General features: G+C 42.2%; 1 protein-coding gene across 16 annotated transcripts in view; it reads right to left on the bottom strand.

Moving 5' to 3' along the window:
• dtnbb (dystrobrevin, beta b) overlaps positions 1–16827 on the bottom strand; it is a 56069-nt gene that overhangs the window by 23927 nt on the left and 15315 nt on the right. For 15 of the 16 annotated variants that reach the window (XM_055863690.1, XM_055863694.1, XM_055863685.1 and 12 more), the window contains 4 exons: positions 15775–15929; positions 10479–10584; positions 10062–10228; positions 7826–7953 (listed from right to left, as the gene is read on the bottom strand). In XM_055863690.1, coding sequence (XP_055719665.1) covers positions 7826–7953; positions 10062–10228; positions 10479–10584; positions 15775–15929 — 556 coding nt within the window. The remainder of the gene's footprint in view (positions 1–7825; positions 7954–10061; positions 10229–10478; positions 10585–15774; positions 15930–16827) is intronic. The other variant, XM_055863688.1, reaches the window with a different exon arrangement.

Raw genomic sequence — 16827 nt, 5'->3', positions numbered from 1 at the left:
TTGTGTCTGGCTTATTGCCTGCCCCCACCGCCACCATGGGCCACTCTGTTCACAACATTGACATCAGCAAACCGCTCGCCTACACGACGCCATACACGTGGTCTGCAGTTGTGAGGCCTGTTGGACGTACCAAATTCTCTAAAACACCAAATTCTCTAAAACAACGTTGGTAGAGAAATGAACATTACATTCTCTGGCAACAGCTCTGGTGGACTTCCTGCAGTCAGCATGCCAATTGCACGCTCCCTCAAAACTCGAGACATCCGTGACGTCGGGTTGTGTGACAAAACAGCACACTTCAGAGTGGCCTTTTATTGTCCCCAGCAAAAGGTGCACCTGTGTAATGATTATACTGTTTAATCAGCTTCTTGATATGCCACACCTGTCAGGTGGATGGATTATCTTGGCAAAGAAGAAATGCTCACTAACAGGGATGTAAACAAATGTGTGCACAACATTTGAGGGAAATAAGCTTTTTTTGTGCATATGGAAAATATACGTGATCTTTTACTTCAGCTCATGAAACATGGGACCAAAGACTCTACATGCGGTGTTTGATATACAGTACTGTACTATCCTCTCAGAAATAATCAAACATTTCTGCATAAAGCATACAAAAATAGCTCCTATTTCTGGAGAAATACTGTTATTAAGAGTAGCGGTTGAGAAGACTCTTACATAAAAGGTTGAAGACTGATATGCTCTGAGTGTTTATAAGGATGTTTTTCCCCTGCGACTGAAGCTTTCCCTCCCTCCATCCTATAAAATGAATCTACTACTTAATGCACTCTCCCTCATTCTCTCCGTCTGTCAATATCCTTGTCATAAAATCACATTGCGCTCACAGCTAAATTAATTACAGAACTATTTCCTATTGCAGTGGCAGTGATAGGATTAGTATTGACTAAGGGGATGTGTGAAGGAATAAAATAACAGGAGGCATTCTGACATTACAGACAACAGTCACTCCTTTAACGATGAGTAAAGGTTGGGTGGTGGAAATATTTACAGTTACAGTGAGTATGACCCGGGGCATCATTTCTCAACATTGCACCCACACAAAATATGCCCCAAAACATGCATGCGCCAGTCTTCACGCAAAAGCTGGAATTTGTAAAAACTTAACTTGAAGTGAGAATGTGCGTGTCACCCGCAAACTTTAGACCACGCGTACGCACAGTTTCTAGTGGTTGAAGTATTCCATTGCAAGAAGGCAAAAGTAGCCCAGTAGCCTTGTGCAGGAATATATCATGACACACTTCTTCATTAAAAAAAACTGGCAGATAAATATAATAACATTTGCCATTAGTGACAAAATGTATTGATTTAATCGATCTGATCCGAAGTGCAGTATAACGGCAGAATAGACAGTTCACCTTTTCGCTTGCAGGCCACGTCAGAATACTGTAATGTCAAATTTCTCGAGTAGACAATATTTCATTTAGAAACATAATATATCACAACCATTGCGGAATAAATTCCTCACATTTTTTTTGCCATGATAGTTCATATTCCCTAAGTAGCCATACAACAAATTACCAACTGCATCTCTCATTTATAGAATTGGGCCTATTAGATTAGCTATTATAATTTCACCTCTTTGCATCCCGAAAGGGAGCGCGGTTTATAACGTTCAGTAGAATTTAACAGGTAAACAGACAGTTGATCATCTGCATTAAAGTGTATAGGATACCACTGTAAGTAGGCCTACTGTAATTAGAATTGTTTTAAATTTCAGAATTAGCGGGCAGTGCTGAAACCATTATTGAATTCAAACGGTCTGTTTACAGGTCCACGACAATTTGCAAATGTTTCTGTCTTTCAGAAACAGTCAGATGGGCTACAGCAAATGTCACTGCAAAATAAAAAATTCTGCCAACACCGCCAAAGACATTTGATCAAGTTCGCCATTGTCATTTCCTTCAGATACTGTCTTGGTCTAATTCCAATACTTCTAAAGTGTACAGCAAATAAGGGCGTTACTGTCACCAAAAAGGGTGAATGGTGAGTGTTTTTCAGGCGGAGTTAATGCTGGTGCACGCGCGCACAGTTTTACGACAGGTCTGATTTATAACAGGAAACGATAAATGTATGGCGTGCACCAAGTTTATAAATATTAATATTTGGATGGATAGTTTTTCAGAAATGACACACAGAGATATTTTTGTGTAAAAATATACTGAACAAAAATATAAACTCAATATGTAAAGTGTTGTTCCCATGTTTCATGAGCTGAAATAAAAGATCCCAGAAAGGTTTCATGTGGACAAATTTTGTGCACAAATGTGTTTACGGGCCTCCCGAGTGTCACAGCGTTCTGAGGCACTGCTTGGCAGGGTCGTGTTTTGTAGGACGCATGGCTCTCGACCTTTGGAATAAAGTCCTTTTGTGGGGGAAAAACTCATTCCGATTGGCTGGGCCTGGCTTCCCATTGGGTGCGCCCCTGCCCAGTCATGAAATCTATACATTAGGGACTACGGTAATGAATTTATTTATATTTACTGATTTCCTTCTATGAACTGTATTTATATTTTTGTTCAGTATAAATGCGGCCCCAGGTCACTATTTCAAACTTATTTCAGTACAGTACAGGCAAGGGTTTAACTTTGTGTTGCAACTTGGGGGGGGGGGGGGGGGGGGGGTTGGGCCCAGGGGCATGCCCTCCCATGATACTTATTTTATTTTAAGAAATAGCTGTGAAATGGTTGTTTATGGTGAATTTTGAAGAGAAAATACATCCCTTCTACATCTGCATTGCTTGCTGTTTGGGGTTTTAGGCTGGGTTTCTGTACAGCACTTTGTGACATCTGCTGATGTAAAAAGGGCTTCATAAATACATTTGTTTGATTGATTACAAACTTTCCTAATAATTTGGGCAAATAAATCTCAACCACAACTGAAATACCAACAACCAAACCGTTGTTTAACTTTATCCGTTGAGAAAGTAACCACGCTTGGTTCTTTTTATAGAACAACTATGAGAAAGTCAGTTCTGGAATGCGTTCGCGTCAAATGAACATTTGCTACGTTGCATAACGGGGTGTACTGAACGACACGTTTCCACCAAAACATCCTTCAAAGTTCTTGAACAGACTTTGAGGTAACCTACGTTTTCTCTGTTTGGTAGGTGTGACGGGGTGTGGCTTGAAGCAATTAGTGATGTGTTCGAAGGGCAGCGGTGCATTTTGAACCCATAACCCCTCCCCATTTTATAACTGGTCGTTCAGAAAAGCATGTGTTATGTGTTTTTTCTACTCCAAAATTAATGAAAATAAAATGGTGACTATTAAAATAAGATTTTTCCCTCCAAAAATGAGCCTAACAAAATATTGGTCCATATTATCAGGCTGGTGTGTTATTTATCAATAAACATTATCACCTGGAGCCCAAATGATGCAGCATATCGGCTATAAATAAATAGGTTGAAACATGGGGTTGTTCATCTGTATTTGTGCTAATCATTAGCTAGATCACTGCTTCCCAAACCTTTTCTGTTATGGCCCTCTTTCAACATGGGGGAACATCATATCCCCCCCCCCCCCCCCCCATGAAACAAATTTGTTTTCTAAACATAAGTAAGGAGGATAGGTTGCTGCTGCTGATCCGTCTGTGAGACAGGCAGGCTGCCCCTGACTGGGGAGAGAAACAGGCTTGCTTGAGCCTACTGCCTGAGGTTCAGAGAAACAGCCCTTGTCTAATTCTGTAGCCTACTAAAAACAGTTTCAAAGTTTATAATAACACCAAAGTTGTCTTTGAACTCACAAAATTGAGCCCAATATAACCGTTACCAATTATCACTCGTTTTGAGAAATACTACTCGCCCACGAGATGCGCATGTCTTCACTTTGCAATAGAAACTTTCTCCATTTGAAAAATATCCTTTTCTATATTATTCTTATTCGTGCTTGTGGATTTACCATGTTATATGTGACTGTACTTCTGTAGTTGTTACAAGTTAGCTCTCAGAACGAAGGGTTTGTTAAGAAGAGAAAGGAGAGAGAGAGAACGAGAGGAACTATTGCTCTATTCTTCTTACAAGTCTTGCACAACTTTTTATTACCCTTCACAAACCAAGGCCTCTGAGGACCGGGCCAAACTAATAGCATAATTGGTGGCGGGGGGGACCCAATCATAAAATGAGGAATTGAGTAGTACTGTGTAGCGTAAAGCCACAGAAAGCCAGTAGCTACAGTAGGAAAATAATTTCCAATCCATCATGATATATTATTGAGGGAGTCAAATTGCCAGGTGCTAAAAACATGGTTGCCTAAATCAGTTCAAAATGTACAGATCAACAGTGACACATAGTCCATCACAAAACCATAACTCTGCTGCCCTTCATGTAGTGTATAAATCCACTGGAAACTCACTGCCAGTCAGGGGATGCTAAACTCACAGCTTGCTTATAGACTGCTGAGGAGCTCAGGCCACACCAAGTATATCATATCCACTGTCTGTCACACAAGGTTCTCATTACCTCAATGGGTTTAAATCCTGTACATTGACATTAGCCTACACTTCAATCACATGTGAATCCTTTATGCTTCAAACCCACCCATTATATCTGCCGATGTCTTAGCGTTGCAGCCAGAGTTCAATTTAAACGCCATCATCCTAATTACACTGTTTCATCTCGGTTCAGTCCTCCTAATACAAATTCAGGACATTTTAACGAACCCTCATCCTCTCAGAATACATTTGTCCTCATTAGAAAACAGACGACTATATCTACGTCCTAAATGTAACCCTATCCCCTTTGTAGTGCACTACTTTTGACCCGGGCCGGTAGCGCTCTAGTCAAAAGTAATGCACTTTATAAGGAGTAGAGTGCCACTTGGAACACAACTTAGGTCTTTCAAAATGGTCTTTGAGGAAGAGGATGTATTTTCCCCTACATTTATTCCAGAAGGGTTCCGGGGAATATTGCTGGAAGGAAGAGCAGCATTTAATTGCCTCAGATTTAAAATTGAAATATGAAAATGAAGAAGCAAAAGCCATATGCAAAACAAACCGACCATTGTGCCCTCTGGTCAGAGCAGCTATGGCAAAGATAGACAAATTATTTTATGAGTTTTATTTAATGCTTAGGTTTTACATTTGATTACTTTTCAGCCCCTCATCATACTTCATTATGATCCATAATACTGTTCTTGGACTCGTTGCCCAACTCATTCCCTGCTGTCACCACAATCTGATAAAAATTGTGTTTGGTTTGGTGGAACCCAGAAAATTGTTTTCAACATTCAAGGGCGGTATGGAGGGAGATGACAGACAGGAGGGAGGAGCTCTGTGAATAACCCTCATACGGCGTCAGTTTCTACTTTGACTCCCCAGCAGCAACAAAGAGGCACACTAACAGTAGCCTGATCCCAGATCTGTTTGTCTGTCATGCCAAACAACAACCATAGGAGTATGCAAGAAAGCACAACTAGATGTGGGACCAGGCTACAGTAACAGGTCATGTTTCAGGAGTAAGCAGTAACCTCCAATACCTTGCCTTATAACCTCCTTATTATACACTGTGCCGATAACCCTGAAACAGCTTCTGAGAGAAAGAATGAGAATGCACATTGCCCATCAACAATCTCCAGACTGAGGTATCCTAAAGAAACATAGGCTTTAGCTAAGATGTAAGACCCTAATCAATGAAATCTGGTTACTACCGAGACACAGTTTATTAGTCACATGCGCCGAATACCTTACAGTGAAATGCTTACTTACAAGCCCTTAATCAACAATGCCGTTTCAAAAATACGAATAAGAAATAAAAGTAATAAGTAATTAAAGAGCAGCAGTAAAATAATAATAGGGAGACTATATACAGGGGGGTACCGGTACAGAGTCAACGTGCGGGTGCACCGGTTGGTCGAGGTAATTGAGGTAATATGTACATGTAGGTAGAGTTATTAAAGTGACTATGCATAGATAATAACAGAGAGTAGCAGTGGCATAAAAGGAGGGGGGGGGGGGGGGTGAGGGAGGGGGGCAATGCAAATGGGTCTGGGCAGCCATTTGATGAGATGTTCAGGAGTCTTATGGCTTGGGGGCAGAAGCTGTTTAGAAGCCTCTTGGACCTAGACTTGGCGCTCCGGTACCGCTTGCCGTGCGGTAGGGTGGCTGGAGTCTGACAATTTTTAGGGCCTTCCTCTACACATGTAATGCAATTGTATGCTGCATATACTGCACTAACGAATCCTATCACTTAACATCTCAAAAGAAAACTCCATATTAGTTTATTTTCACTATGTGGCTTCGTTCTATCTGCTAAAGTCATCATCAAATGCACAATTTCTGTGAAATGCAGTGAATACACTAGAGAGACATATATCTCTGATATACGCACGCACTCTGGTGTTTAGCAGTTAATGATCATTTATGCTATAAATCCTTTTTAAAGCTTTTTAGACCATTAATAAGTCTGTGATGTCCCTTAAGCAGTCGGAGGGAGGCCTGCAGAACAACCCTACAGGGTCTCAGTAGGAGTACTGATCTAGGATCAGTTTTGCTTTTTAACTCATAATGAATTAGAGAGGAGACCTGATCCCAGATCAGCACTCCTACTCTGAGCTGCGGACCCAGGAGTGATTCAGTCTGGAGATATAGTATTTCTTAGGCAGTAAAGCAGGAAACAATGCACTGCACACATATTTCCACACGCAGCGTGTTTCCTCTTGGTATTTTTCTGATTACTACTTTTTCCTCTGATGGCTCTGAATGTCAGTACTCACTGACATTCAGCCCGGGTCTTAAAATAACTACAAAACCAGACAGAGAAAGAGATGAATCTGACTCGTAGTCTGCAGTATGGCGGTGCAGCGCAATGGTATCCAAGTAACAAAAAGGGATGTAATTGACAGAAAACTCATTTGCAGCTTATTGGACTTGTAAAATCAGCACACTAGAGAAGACATCAACATGAGGAAACGGTAAGTCCAACAACATCTAAACCAGAACAATCTTTAACCCGTATTTATTTTATTTTTAATCAATATATTTCAAGGAAGTGCAGATGAAATGTACTGTATGTTGGTAACAAAAACGTGAAATGGATTACGGAACACACACACAGTACATATAATTCTGAAAAACAGGACATTTTCTGAAATGTAAATTAGACTGAAGATATGCGACAGCCAGTAAGATCTACAACAGTTTCTGCCAGCCAGAGTCTTATATATATACCAAAGCTCCGGCTTCATGACATAACACACAGCAGACCGATGGTGACCAAGACGCTGTTCAAAGAACCTACAATTTATTAGAATATAATATAATTACTTAGAATATAATATAATTACTTAGAATATAATATAATTACTTGGACTATAATAGAATGACTTAGACTATAATAGAATATAATAGATCATTCTATTTCTATGAAAGCACCCTCCTCTCAGTAAAACCAACCTCAACCAACACATCAGCTTTCTCACATGTACTGTATAACCAAGTAATCGCGATCCTTCCATTTCAGTGAGAAACGATTGACAATGCACCATCAATTTAGGCTGGCGAACACCTAACTTTCGAAGTCCGCCCTCTCTACGCTGCGAGTCACGTGGGTCGCGTCACCAGGCTACCGTCAATTGACAGAGAGCCAATGGTTGCATCATAAGGAATTTGGACAACTGACAGTGCAGAACTTAAAGGGAAAAGGACAAAGACAGATGGGAGTATCTTTGGTGAAGATAGACATACGGGGTCGGTTTCATGGACACAGATTAGGCCTAGACTTTGAATGGAGAATCTCCATTCAACATGCTCTTTAGTCTAGGACTAGGCATAATCTGTGTCCAGCGGCGGTAGAAGTATCCAGAATACTTACACAGTGTGGGCCATGGTGTCCTGCGGTTTCTCCGACTGCTCAGGGAACATTGGGTGAGGTGGCTCTCCAATGGGGACACAGCCCAGAGACTTACTGATGGCGTGGCTCAGCTTTTTAGCCGGAGACTTCTGTGAGAGAGGCGGAAACAAGATGGTGGACATTACATTCACTCTAACTGAAATTCCAGTTTGCTTATCGAATTGTTTGAAGTGAAATGGAATTGACCCCAAAAACTGTCTGTTATAATGTGAGAATTACTTATAGAAGTAGTGTAAAGAGATGTATTTGTAATTGACCTTAAAATTCTCTAAAATATCCAGTTATGTTGAAGTAGCGCACAAAGAAGGGCCACCGTGGTTTCGGCTTAAGAGGGAATATACACGGCTGGGACCGATGAGAATTCTCGAGAGGTAATAAGGTCAGCATTTGATTGTGAGGTATTCTAGGTAGGGTGAACAGGACTTGAGTTCCTGTACGTTATCACAATAACACCATGAGTCGTTAATCATGAAACATACACCTCCGCCTTTCTTCCCGGAGAGTTCTTTATTCCTGTCTACGCGATGTACTGAGAACCCAGCAGGCTGTATGGACAGGAGCAGTATATCCTTAGAGAGCAATGATTCCGTGAAACAGAGTATGTTACAGTCCCTGATGTCTCTCTGGAAGGAGATCCTCGCCCTGAGCTTGTGTTCTTTATTGTCCAGGGACTGAACATTAGTCAGTAATACACTCGGAAGCGGTGGATGGTGTGCACACCTCCTGAGTCGGACTAGAAGTCCACTCCGAATACCTGTTCTTTGCCAGTGGCGTCTTGAAGCAGCCTCTAGGATATGTTCAATTGCCTTTGGGGGTAAGAACAAAGGATCCAATTTGGGAAAGTTGTATTTCTGGTTGGAATGCTGGTTACCGCCACTCTGATATCCAAAAGTTATTTCTGGCTGTATGTAATGACCACCCCTACACCCCTACCTTGTCACAACATAACTGATTGGCTCAAACACATTAAGAAGGAAAGAAATTCCACAAATGAACTTTTAACAAGGCACACCTATTAAATTAAATGCATTCCAGGTAACTACCTCATGAAGCTGGTTGAGAGAATGCCAAGAGTGTGCAAAGCTTTCATCAAGGTAAAGGGTGGCTACTTTGAAGAATCTCAAATATAACATAGATTTTGATTTGTTTAATAGTTTTTTGGTTACTACTGTGTTATTTCATAGTTTGATGTCTTTACTATTATTCTACAATGTAGAAAATAGTCAAAATAAAGAACAAACCTGGAATGAGTAGGTGTGTACAAACTTTTGACTGGTACTGTATATATTTCTTAATTCCATTATTTTATTTTGAGATTTGTGTCTATTGTTGTGAATTGTTAGATAGTACTGCACTGTTGGAGCTAGGAACACAAGCATTTCGCTACACCCACAATAACATCTGCTAAATAAGTGTATGGGACCAATAACATTTTATTTGAAGAATGACAAGATTGGTTCATACAAAATGGGACTAAATACATAGTTGTCTTTGCTTTGTCATAGATTTCTTTTTGCCCAGACCCTTTTCTACATCCAAATATGCTCAGCCATATAATTCTGGTCATGATGCCCTAAAAATAAAACAATCATCACCATCCTTAGTTCAGTATTGGATTTGGAACCAGTGCAAATCCTTTCCCGAGCTTGAATTAAAATCACACTGATTGAGAATTGGGAACATGGTGGCATAGCATTAGAAATTCAATTTAATTAGCTGAAATTAGTAAAAACTCATAATATCCCTTTCAGAATATTTATGGGATCTGATGTGGGATCTGAAAGACCTGACCAGCTGAAAGTCAGCCTAATGATGTGCTTCGACCATACTATTTTCAACTGTCAAGTAGGGCCAGGACTATAACAGTAACACGATACCTGTTAGTATCGTGGCAAAGAAACAAAACACAAAGCGGATTTAACTTCTTTATCATTATGTTGTCATCCAGAGACACCTTTATTTATTTTCTACGCTATAGTACACAATATTTTACATACAGCAGGTTTTTAAAGCACCAAATAGTTTTGCCTGCTTCATGTTTTCATTTTTGTCATGGGAAAAAATTGTGTGATACTGGTATCGTCACAGCCCTACTGTCAAGTCTTTTTCCAATCAGTGCAGATGAAGGGGAGGAGACGAGGAGAGGAGGGATTTTAAAAACCAAGAGCGATAGAGCCTTTGTGGTTGCCATGCCTACCCAAGAGGAGTGCTCCTTCATTTGATGCTGGTTGCTATGGGGACCGTTGGCATGGCCACGCCAGAAGCAGCTCTGACAGAGTTGGTAGCCATGGCACTGTTGGCACCGGTAACGGAACCCCATCATACTTTCACTCCGGCAATAGGAACATTCCACAGGATGGAAGACTAGAAGGAAACCACAGAGGAATGGTTCAAAGGTCACTAATGTCAGTTGAAATGTTGATACAGGGAGACATAACATATTCTAAGATGTATTATAAGGCATTATAAAAGCACACATATGCTTATAACAGCATTAAACCCACAGGTAAAAGTGTTACCACATTTGTCAATGGAAATGCTATTACTGGTGTTTGTTGGCAAATTCACAGTGAAAATAGAGCCAAGAAGAAAAGTAATAACAGGGTAACATTACCATTTTCAACATTAGCGAGCCGGTGCATGAGAGGTAGCCACACGAGGCACTGAGGGGGAGGATCTGCCATCAAAATGTCCAAAAACGTGTTCAGCAAGATCTTCTTCTAGATACAAACACACCCCGATGCATTCAGTTATACAGAGATAGCACACCCCAATGCATTCAGTTATACAGAGATAGCACACCCCAATGCATTCAGTTATACAGAGATAGCACACCCCAATGCATTCAGTTATACAGAGATAGCACACCCCAATGCATTCAGTTATACAGAGATAGCACACCCCAATGCATTCAGTTATACAGAGATAGCACACCCCAATGTATTCAGTTATACAGTGATAGCACACCCCAATGCATTCATTTATAAAGATGCACAGAGTGGGACAATTCAAATAACTCTCAGCAAGATCTGGAAAACAACATATGTGGATAAGGTTCATTGACAGACAGCAGAGAAGCAAAACCTTGTCAGACAGAACGCAAGTAGTAATTCTGCTGGCATCGACTCCATGGGTACAGTACGTCCCAAATGGGAGTCCATTCCCTGTGTAGTACACTGCTTTTGACCAGGGCCCATTGGGCTCTGGTCAAAAATAGTGCACTGTATAGGGAATAGGGTGCCATTTAGGATGCGGAACATAGTGAATGAAATGGACAGCACTGCAAAAGGTCATCTTCAATAATAGATTAGCTTTCCCTGCTTATTGAGGATAACCTTTTGTAATGCTGTCCATACATTTTTTTCTATGGTCTGTGGACTATATTTACAAGGTTCTAGCACCCAACCAGGCTGTCAATCACACTTGGGCTAACCTGGACCACCAAATCAAATCAAATCAAATTGTATTGATCACTTACACATGGTTAGCAGAGTGTAGCGAAATGCTTGTGCTTCTAGTTCCGACAGTGCAGTAATATTTAACAAGTATTCTAACAATTCCCCAAAAACGAACTACCTAATACACACAAATCTAAAAAGGGGTGAATAAGAATATGTACATATAAATATATGGATGAGAGATGCCCGAGACGCATAGGCAAGTGCAATAGATGGTAAAAGTACAGTACATACATATGAGCAATGTAAGATATGCAAACATTATTAAAGTGACATTATGTAAAGTGGCATTGTTTAAAGTGACAAGTGATCCATTTATTAAAGTGGCCAGGGATTTGGGTCTCAATGTAGGCGGCAGCTTCTCTGAGTTAGGGATTGCTGTTTAGCAGTCTGATGGCCTTGAGATAGAAGCTGTTTTTCAGTCTCTCGGTCCCAGCTGTGATGCACCTGTACTGACCTTGCCTTCTGGATGGTAGCGGTGTGAACAGGCAGTGGCTCGGGTGGTTGATGTCCTTGATCTTTTTGTCCTTCCTGTGACATTGGGTGCTGTAGGTGTCATGGAGGGCAGGTAGTTTGCCCCCGGTGATGCCTTGTGCAGACCGCACCACCCTCTGGAGAGCCTTGCGGTTGAGGGCGGTGCAGTTGACGTACCAGGCTGTGAAACAGCCCGAGAGGATGCTCTCGATTGTGCATCAGTAGAAGTTTGTCAGGGTTGTAGGTAACAAGCCAAATTTCTTCAGCCTCCTGAGGTTGATGAGGCGCTGTTGTGCCTTCTTCACCACACACCCTTGTGAGGCCCCAGTGTTGAGGGTCAGCAAAGTGGAGATGTTGTTTCCTACCTTCGCCACCTGTGGGAGGCCCGTCAGAAAGTCCAGGACCCAATTGCACAGAGCGGGGTTGAGACCCAGGACCTCCAGCTTGATGATGAGCTTGGAGGGTACTATGCTGTTGAATGATGAGCTGTGGTCAATGAAGAGCATTCTTACATGGTTTCCTCTTGTCCAGATGGGATGGGGCAGTGTGCAGTGTGATGGTGATTGCGTCGTCTGTGGACCTGTTGGTGCGGAATGCAAACTGAAGTGGGTCTAGGGTGGCTGGTAAGGTGGAGGTGATATGATCCTTGACTAGTCTCTCAAAGCACTTGATGACAGAAGTGAGTGCTACGGGGCGGTAGGCATTTAGTTCGGTTATATTTGCCTTCTTGGGTACAGGAACAATGGTAGCCATCTTGAAGCATGTGGGGACAACAGACTGGGATAGGGAGCGATTGAATATGTCTGTAAACACACCAGCCAGCTGGTCTGCACAAGCTTTGAGGACACGGCTAGGGATGCCGTCTGGGTCAGCAGCCTTGCGAGGGTTAACACGTTTAAATATTTGACTCACGTCAGCCACGGAGAAGGAAAGGGGGGGTGCAGTCCTTGTTAGCGGGCCACGACGGTGTGGCACTGTATTATCCTCAAAGTGGGCAAAGAAGGTGTTTAGTTTGTCTGGAAGCGTGACGTGGCTGGTTTTCTTTTTGTAGTCCGTGATTTCCTGTAGACCGTGCCACATACATCTCGTGTCTGAGCCGTTGAATTGCGACTCCACCTTGTCCCTGTACTGGCATTTTGCTTGTTAGATTGCCTTGAGGAGGGAATAGCTACACTGTTTATATTCAGACATATTCCCAGACCTCTTTCCATGGTTAAATGCGGTGGATCGCGCTTTCAGTTTTGCGCGAAAGCCGCCATCCAGCCACGGTTTCTGGTTAGGATAGGTTTTCATAGTCATAGTGGGTACAACATCTCCAATGCACTTCTTTATAAATGCACTCACCGAATCAGCATATAGGTTGATGTTGTTCTCGGAGGCTGACCGGAACATATTCCAGTTCGCGTGAGCAAAACAATCTTGAAGCGTGGCTTCCGATTGGTCGGACCAGCATTGAATGGTTCTCGTCACTGGTACATCCGGTTTGAGTTTTTGCCTATAAGACGGAAGGAGCAAGATGGCATCGTGGTCGGATTTGCTGAAGGGAGGGTGGGGGAGGGCTTTGTATGCATCGCAGAAGTTAGAGTAGCAGTGGTCGAGGGTATTGCGCATGCGTGTAGCGCAATCAATATGCTGGTAGAATTTAGGTAGACCTGTTCTCAAATTTGCTTTGTTAAAATCCCTAGCTACAATAAATGCAGCCTCAGGATATAGGTTTCCAGTTTGCATATAGTCCAGTGAAGTTCCTTGACGGCCGTCTTGGTGTCTGCTTGAGGGGGAATGTACACAGCTGTGACGATAACTGACGAGAATTCTCTTGGTAGGTAAAATTACCGGCACTTGATTGTAAGGAATTACAGATTGGGTGAGCAGAAGGACTCGAGTTCCTGTATGTTCTTATGATTACACCATGAGTTGTTAATCATAAAGCATACACCCCTGCCCTTCCTTTTCCCAGAGAGGTGTTTATCTCTGTCGGTGCGATGCATGGAGAAGCCCGGTGGCTGAACTGATTCCGACAACATATCCCAAGAGAGCCATGTTTCCACTCTTATATCCAATAGTTCTTCCCGGCTGTATGTAATAATGTAAGAAATAACAATGTAAGAAATAATACATAAAAAAACTAAATACTACCTAGTTTCCTACAGACTCGAAGCGAGATGACCATCTCTGTCGGCGCCATCACTGTGTTCCCTGGTACGTACAGTTGAAGTCAGAAGTTTACATACACCTTAGCCAAATACATTTAAACTCAGTTTTTCACAATTCCTGACATTTAATCCTAGAAAAATTCCCTGTCTTAGGACAGTTAGGATCACCACTTTATTTTAACAATGTGAAATGTCAGAATAATAGTAGAGAGAATGATTTATTTCAGCTTTTATTTCTTTCATCACATTCCCAGTGGGTCAGAAGTTTACATACACTCAATTAGTATTTGGTAACATTGCCTTTAAATTGTTTAACTTGGGTCAAACATTTCGGGTTGCCTTCCACAAGCTTCCCACAATATGTTGGGTGAATTTTGGCCCATTCCTCCTGACAGAGCTGGTGTAACTGAGTCAGGTTTGTAGCCCTCCTTGCTCGCACAGGCTTTTTCAGTTCTGCCCACAAATGTTCTATAGGATTGAGGTCAGGGCTTTGTGATGGCCACTCCAATACCTTGACTTTGTTGTCCTTAAGCCATTTTGCCACAACTTTGGAAGTATGCTTGGGGTCATTGTCCATTTGGAAGACCCATTTGCGACCAAGCTTTAACTTCCTGACTGATGTCTTGAGATGTTGCTTCAATATATCCACATCATTTTCTTGCCTCATGATGCCATCTATTTTGTGAAGTGCACCAGTTTCTCCTGCAGCAAAGCACCCCCACAACATGATGCTGCCACCCCCGTGCCTCACGGTTGGGTTGGTGTTCTTCGGCTTGCAAGCCTCCCCCTAATTCCTCCAAACATAACGATGGGCATTATGGCCAAACAGTTCTATTTTTGTTTCATCAGACCAGAGGACATTTCTCCAAAAAGGTCTTTGTCCCCATGTGCAGTTGCAAACCGTAGTCTGGCTATTTTATGGTGGTTTTGGAGCACTGGCTTCTTCCTTGCAGAGTGGAAATTGTTTCCAAGGATGAACCAGACTTGTGGAGGTCTACAATTGTTTTTCTGAGGTCTTGGCTGACTTCTTTTGATTTTCCCATGATGTCAAGCAAAGAGGCAATGGGTTTGAAGGTAGGCCTTGAAATACATCCACAGGTACACCTCCAATTGACTCAAATGATGTCAATTAGCCTATCAGAAGCTTCTAAAGCCATGACATAATTTTCTGGAATTTTCCAAGCTGTTTAAAGGCACAGTCAACTTAGTGTATGTAAACTTCTGACCCACTGGAATTGTGATACAGCGAATTATAAGTGAAATAATCTGTGTAAACAATTGGTGGAAAAATTACTTGTGTCATGCACAAAGTAGATGTCCTAACCGACTTGCCAAAACTATAGTTTGTTAACAAGAAATTTGTGGAGCGGTTGAAAAACGAGTTTTAATGACTCCAACCTAAGTGTATGTAAACTTCCGACTTCAACTGTACATCCTTTGTTAATGTCTCTATCCAACTCTCTCTCTCCCCAAAACTCTCTCACTCTCTCCGTCCAACACTCTCACTCTCTCCGTCCAACTCTCTCACTCTCTCCGTCCAACTCTCTCACTCTCTCCGTCCAACTCTCTCACTCTCTCCGTCCAACTCTCTCACTCTCTCCGTCCAACTCTCTCTCACTCTCACCCTCCAACTCTCTCTCACTCTCACCCTCCAACTCTCTCTCTCTCTCTCTCCCTCCAACCCTCTCTCTCTCTCTCCCTCCAACCCTCTCTCTCTCGCCAACTCTCTCTCTCTCGCCAACTCTCTCTCTAGTTTATTATGTGTGAGCAGTGCACTTTGTATATAATTTGTGTGAGAAATCCCCTCTTGGCCAGTCCAACCTACCTGTTGAGGGAAGCATGTCCGTACGGAGTGTTCTGTGTATCCAAACGACGGGCCCTCAAACACAGCTGTGGGCAGCTTTAGAACCTCCCTCAGAAACTGGTCAAACTTAGCAAAGGCCATCACACCATTAGAGTCAGAGATCTGGGAGAATATATCTAAGAGAGAACCAAGTGTGGTGGTGAGTACATCAGCGCAATATAAAGTCGCTAGTGAAAGTCTACACACTCCTTGCATAGTCTTCACATTCTGCTGCCTTAAAATGTAAAAAGGGATTACATTCGATTTCACAAAATGTTCCAATTTACTAAGAAATATAAAATGAGGATGTATTGATTGTGTATGTCTTCACACCCCAAAGTTAATACTTGGTGGAAGCCCCTTTGGCAGCAATTACATCTGTGAATAATTTTGAATAAGATTCTACCAACCATGCGCTCTTAGGGCAACATACAGGGGTGCAACTTCGGTTTTAGAAGTGGGGGGGACATAATTATTATAATTTTTATTAAACACTCCAAACAGCCTACCCGACCGCTCGGAGGTGTCTGCATGGTCCCAAAGCACACTGTTGCCTCATTTTGTATCACATTCCAATGATAAAACTGGGGGAGACAAAAAAATGCAATTTCAGAATGTGTGTGGGGGGGGGGGGGGGGGGGGGGGGGGTGGCATGTTCCCCATCCCCAGTGAAAGTTGCGCCCCAGGCAACATGTATCCATTGTTTTTGTCAAAATTGCTCAAGCTCAGTCAGTCTGGTTGGGAATCGTTGCTGGACAGCAATATTCAAATGTTGTCATCATTGTCAAATTATGTTTTAAGCAGATTTAAGTCAGGACGGAGAATGCACCATTCAGGAAAACTGGATACCTCTTGGAAAGCTAATCTGGTGTGTCTTTGTCATTAAAATGTGTTCAATTATACTGCGGGAAAATACAACTCTATCCCAGGGTTTTCAGAAGACTGAGGCGGATATCCTCTCATTTGTTTCCTGGGCTTTGTTCCCTTCATATTTACTTTGATCCTAACTAACTTCCCCATCCCTGCCGGCGAGAA

The sequence above is a fragment of the Salvelinus fontinalis genome, chromosome 15, assembly GCF_029448725.1.
Source record: "Salvelinus fontinalis isolate EN_2023a chromosome 15, ASM2944872v1, whole genome shotgun sequence".
Classification (NCBI taxonomy): Eukaryota; Metazoa; Chordata; class Actinopteri; order Salmoniformes; family Salmonidae; genus Salvelinus; species Salvelinus fontinalis.
Note: the sequence above shows the minus strand (reverse complement) of the source record. Positions and strands in the feature narration are given on the sequence as shown.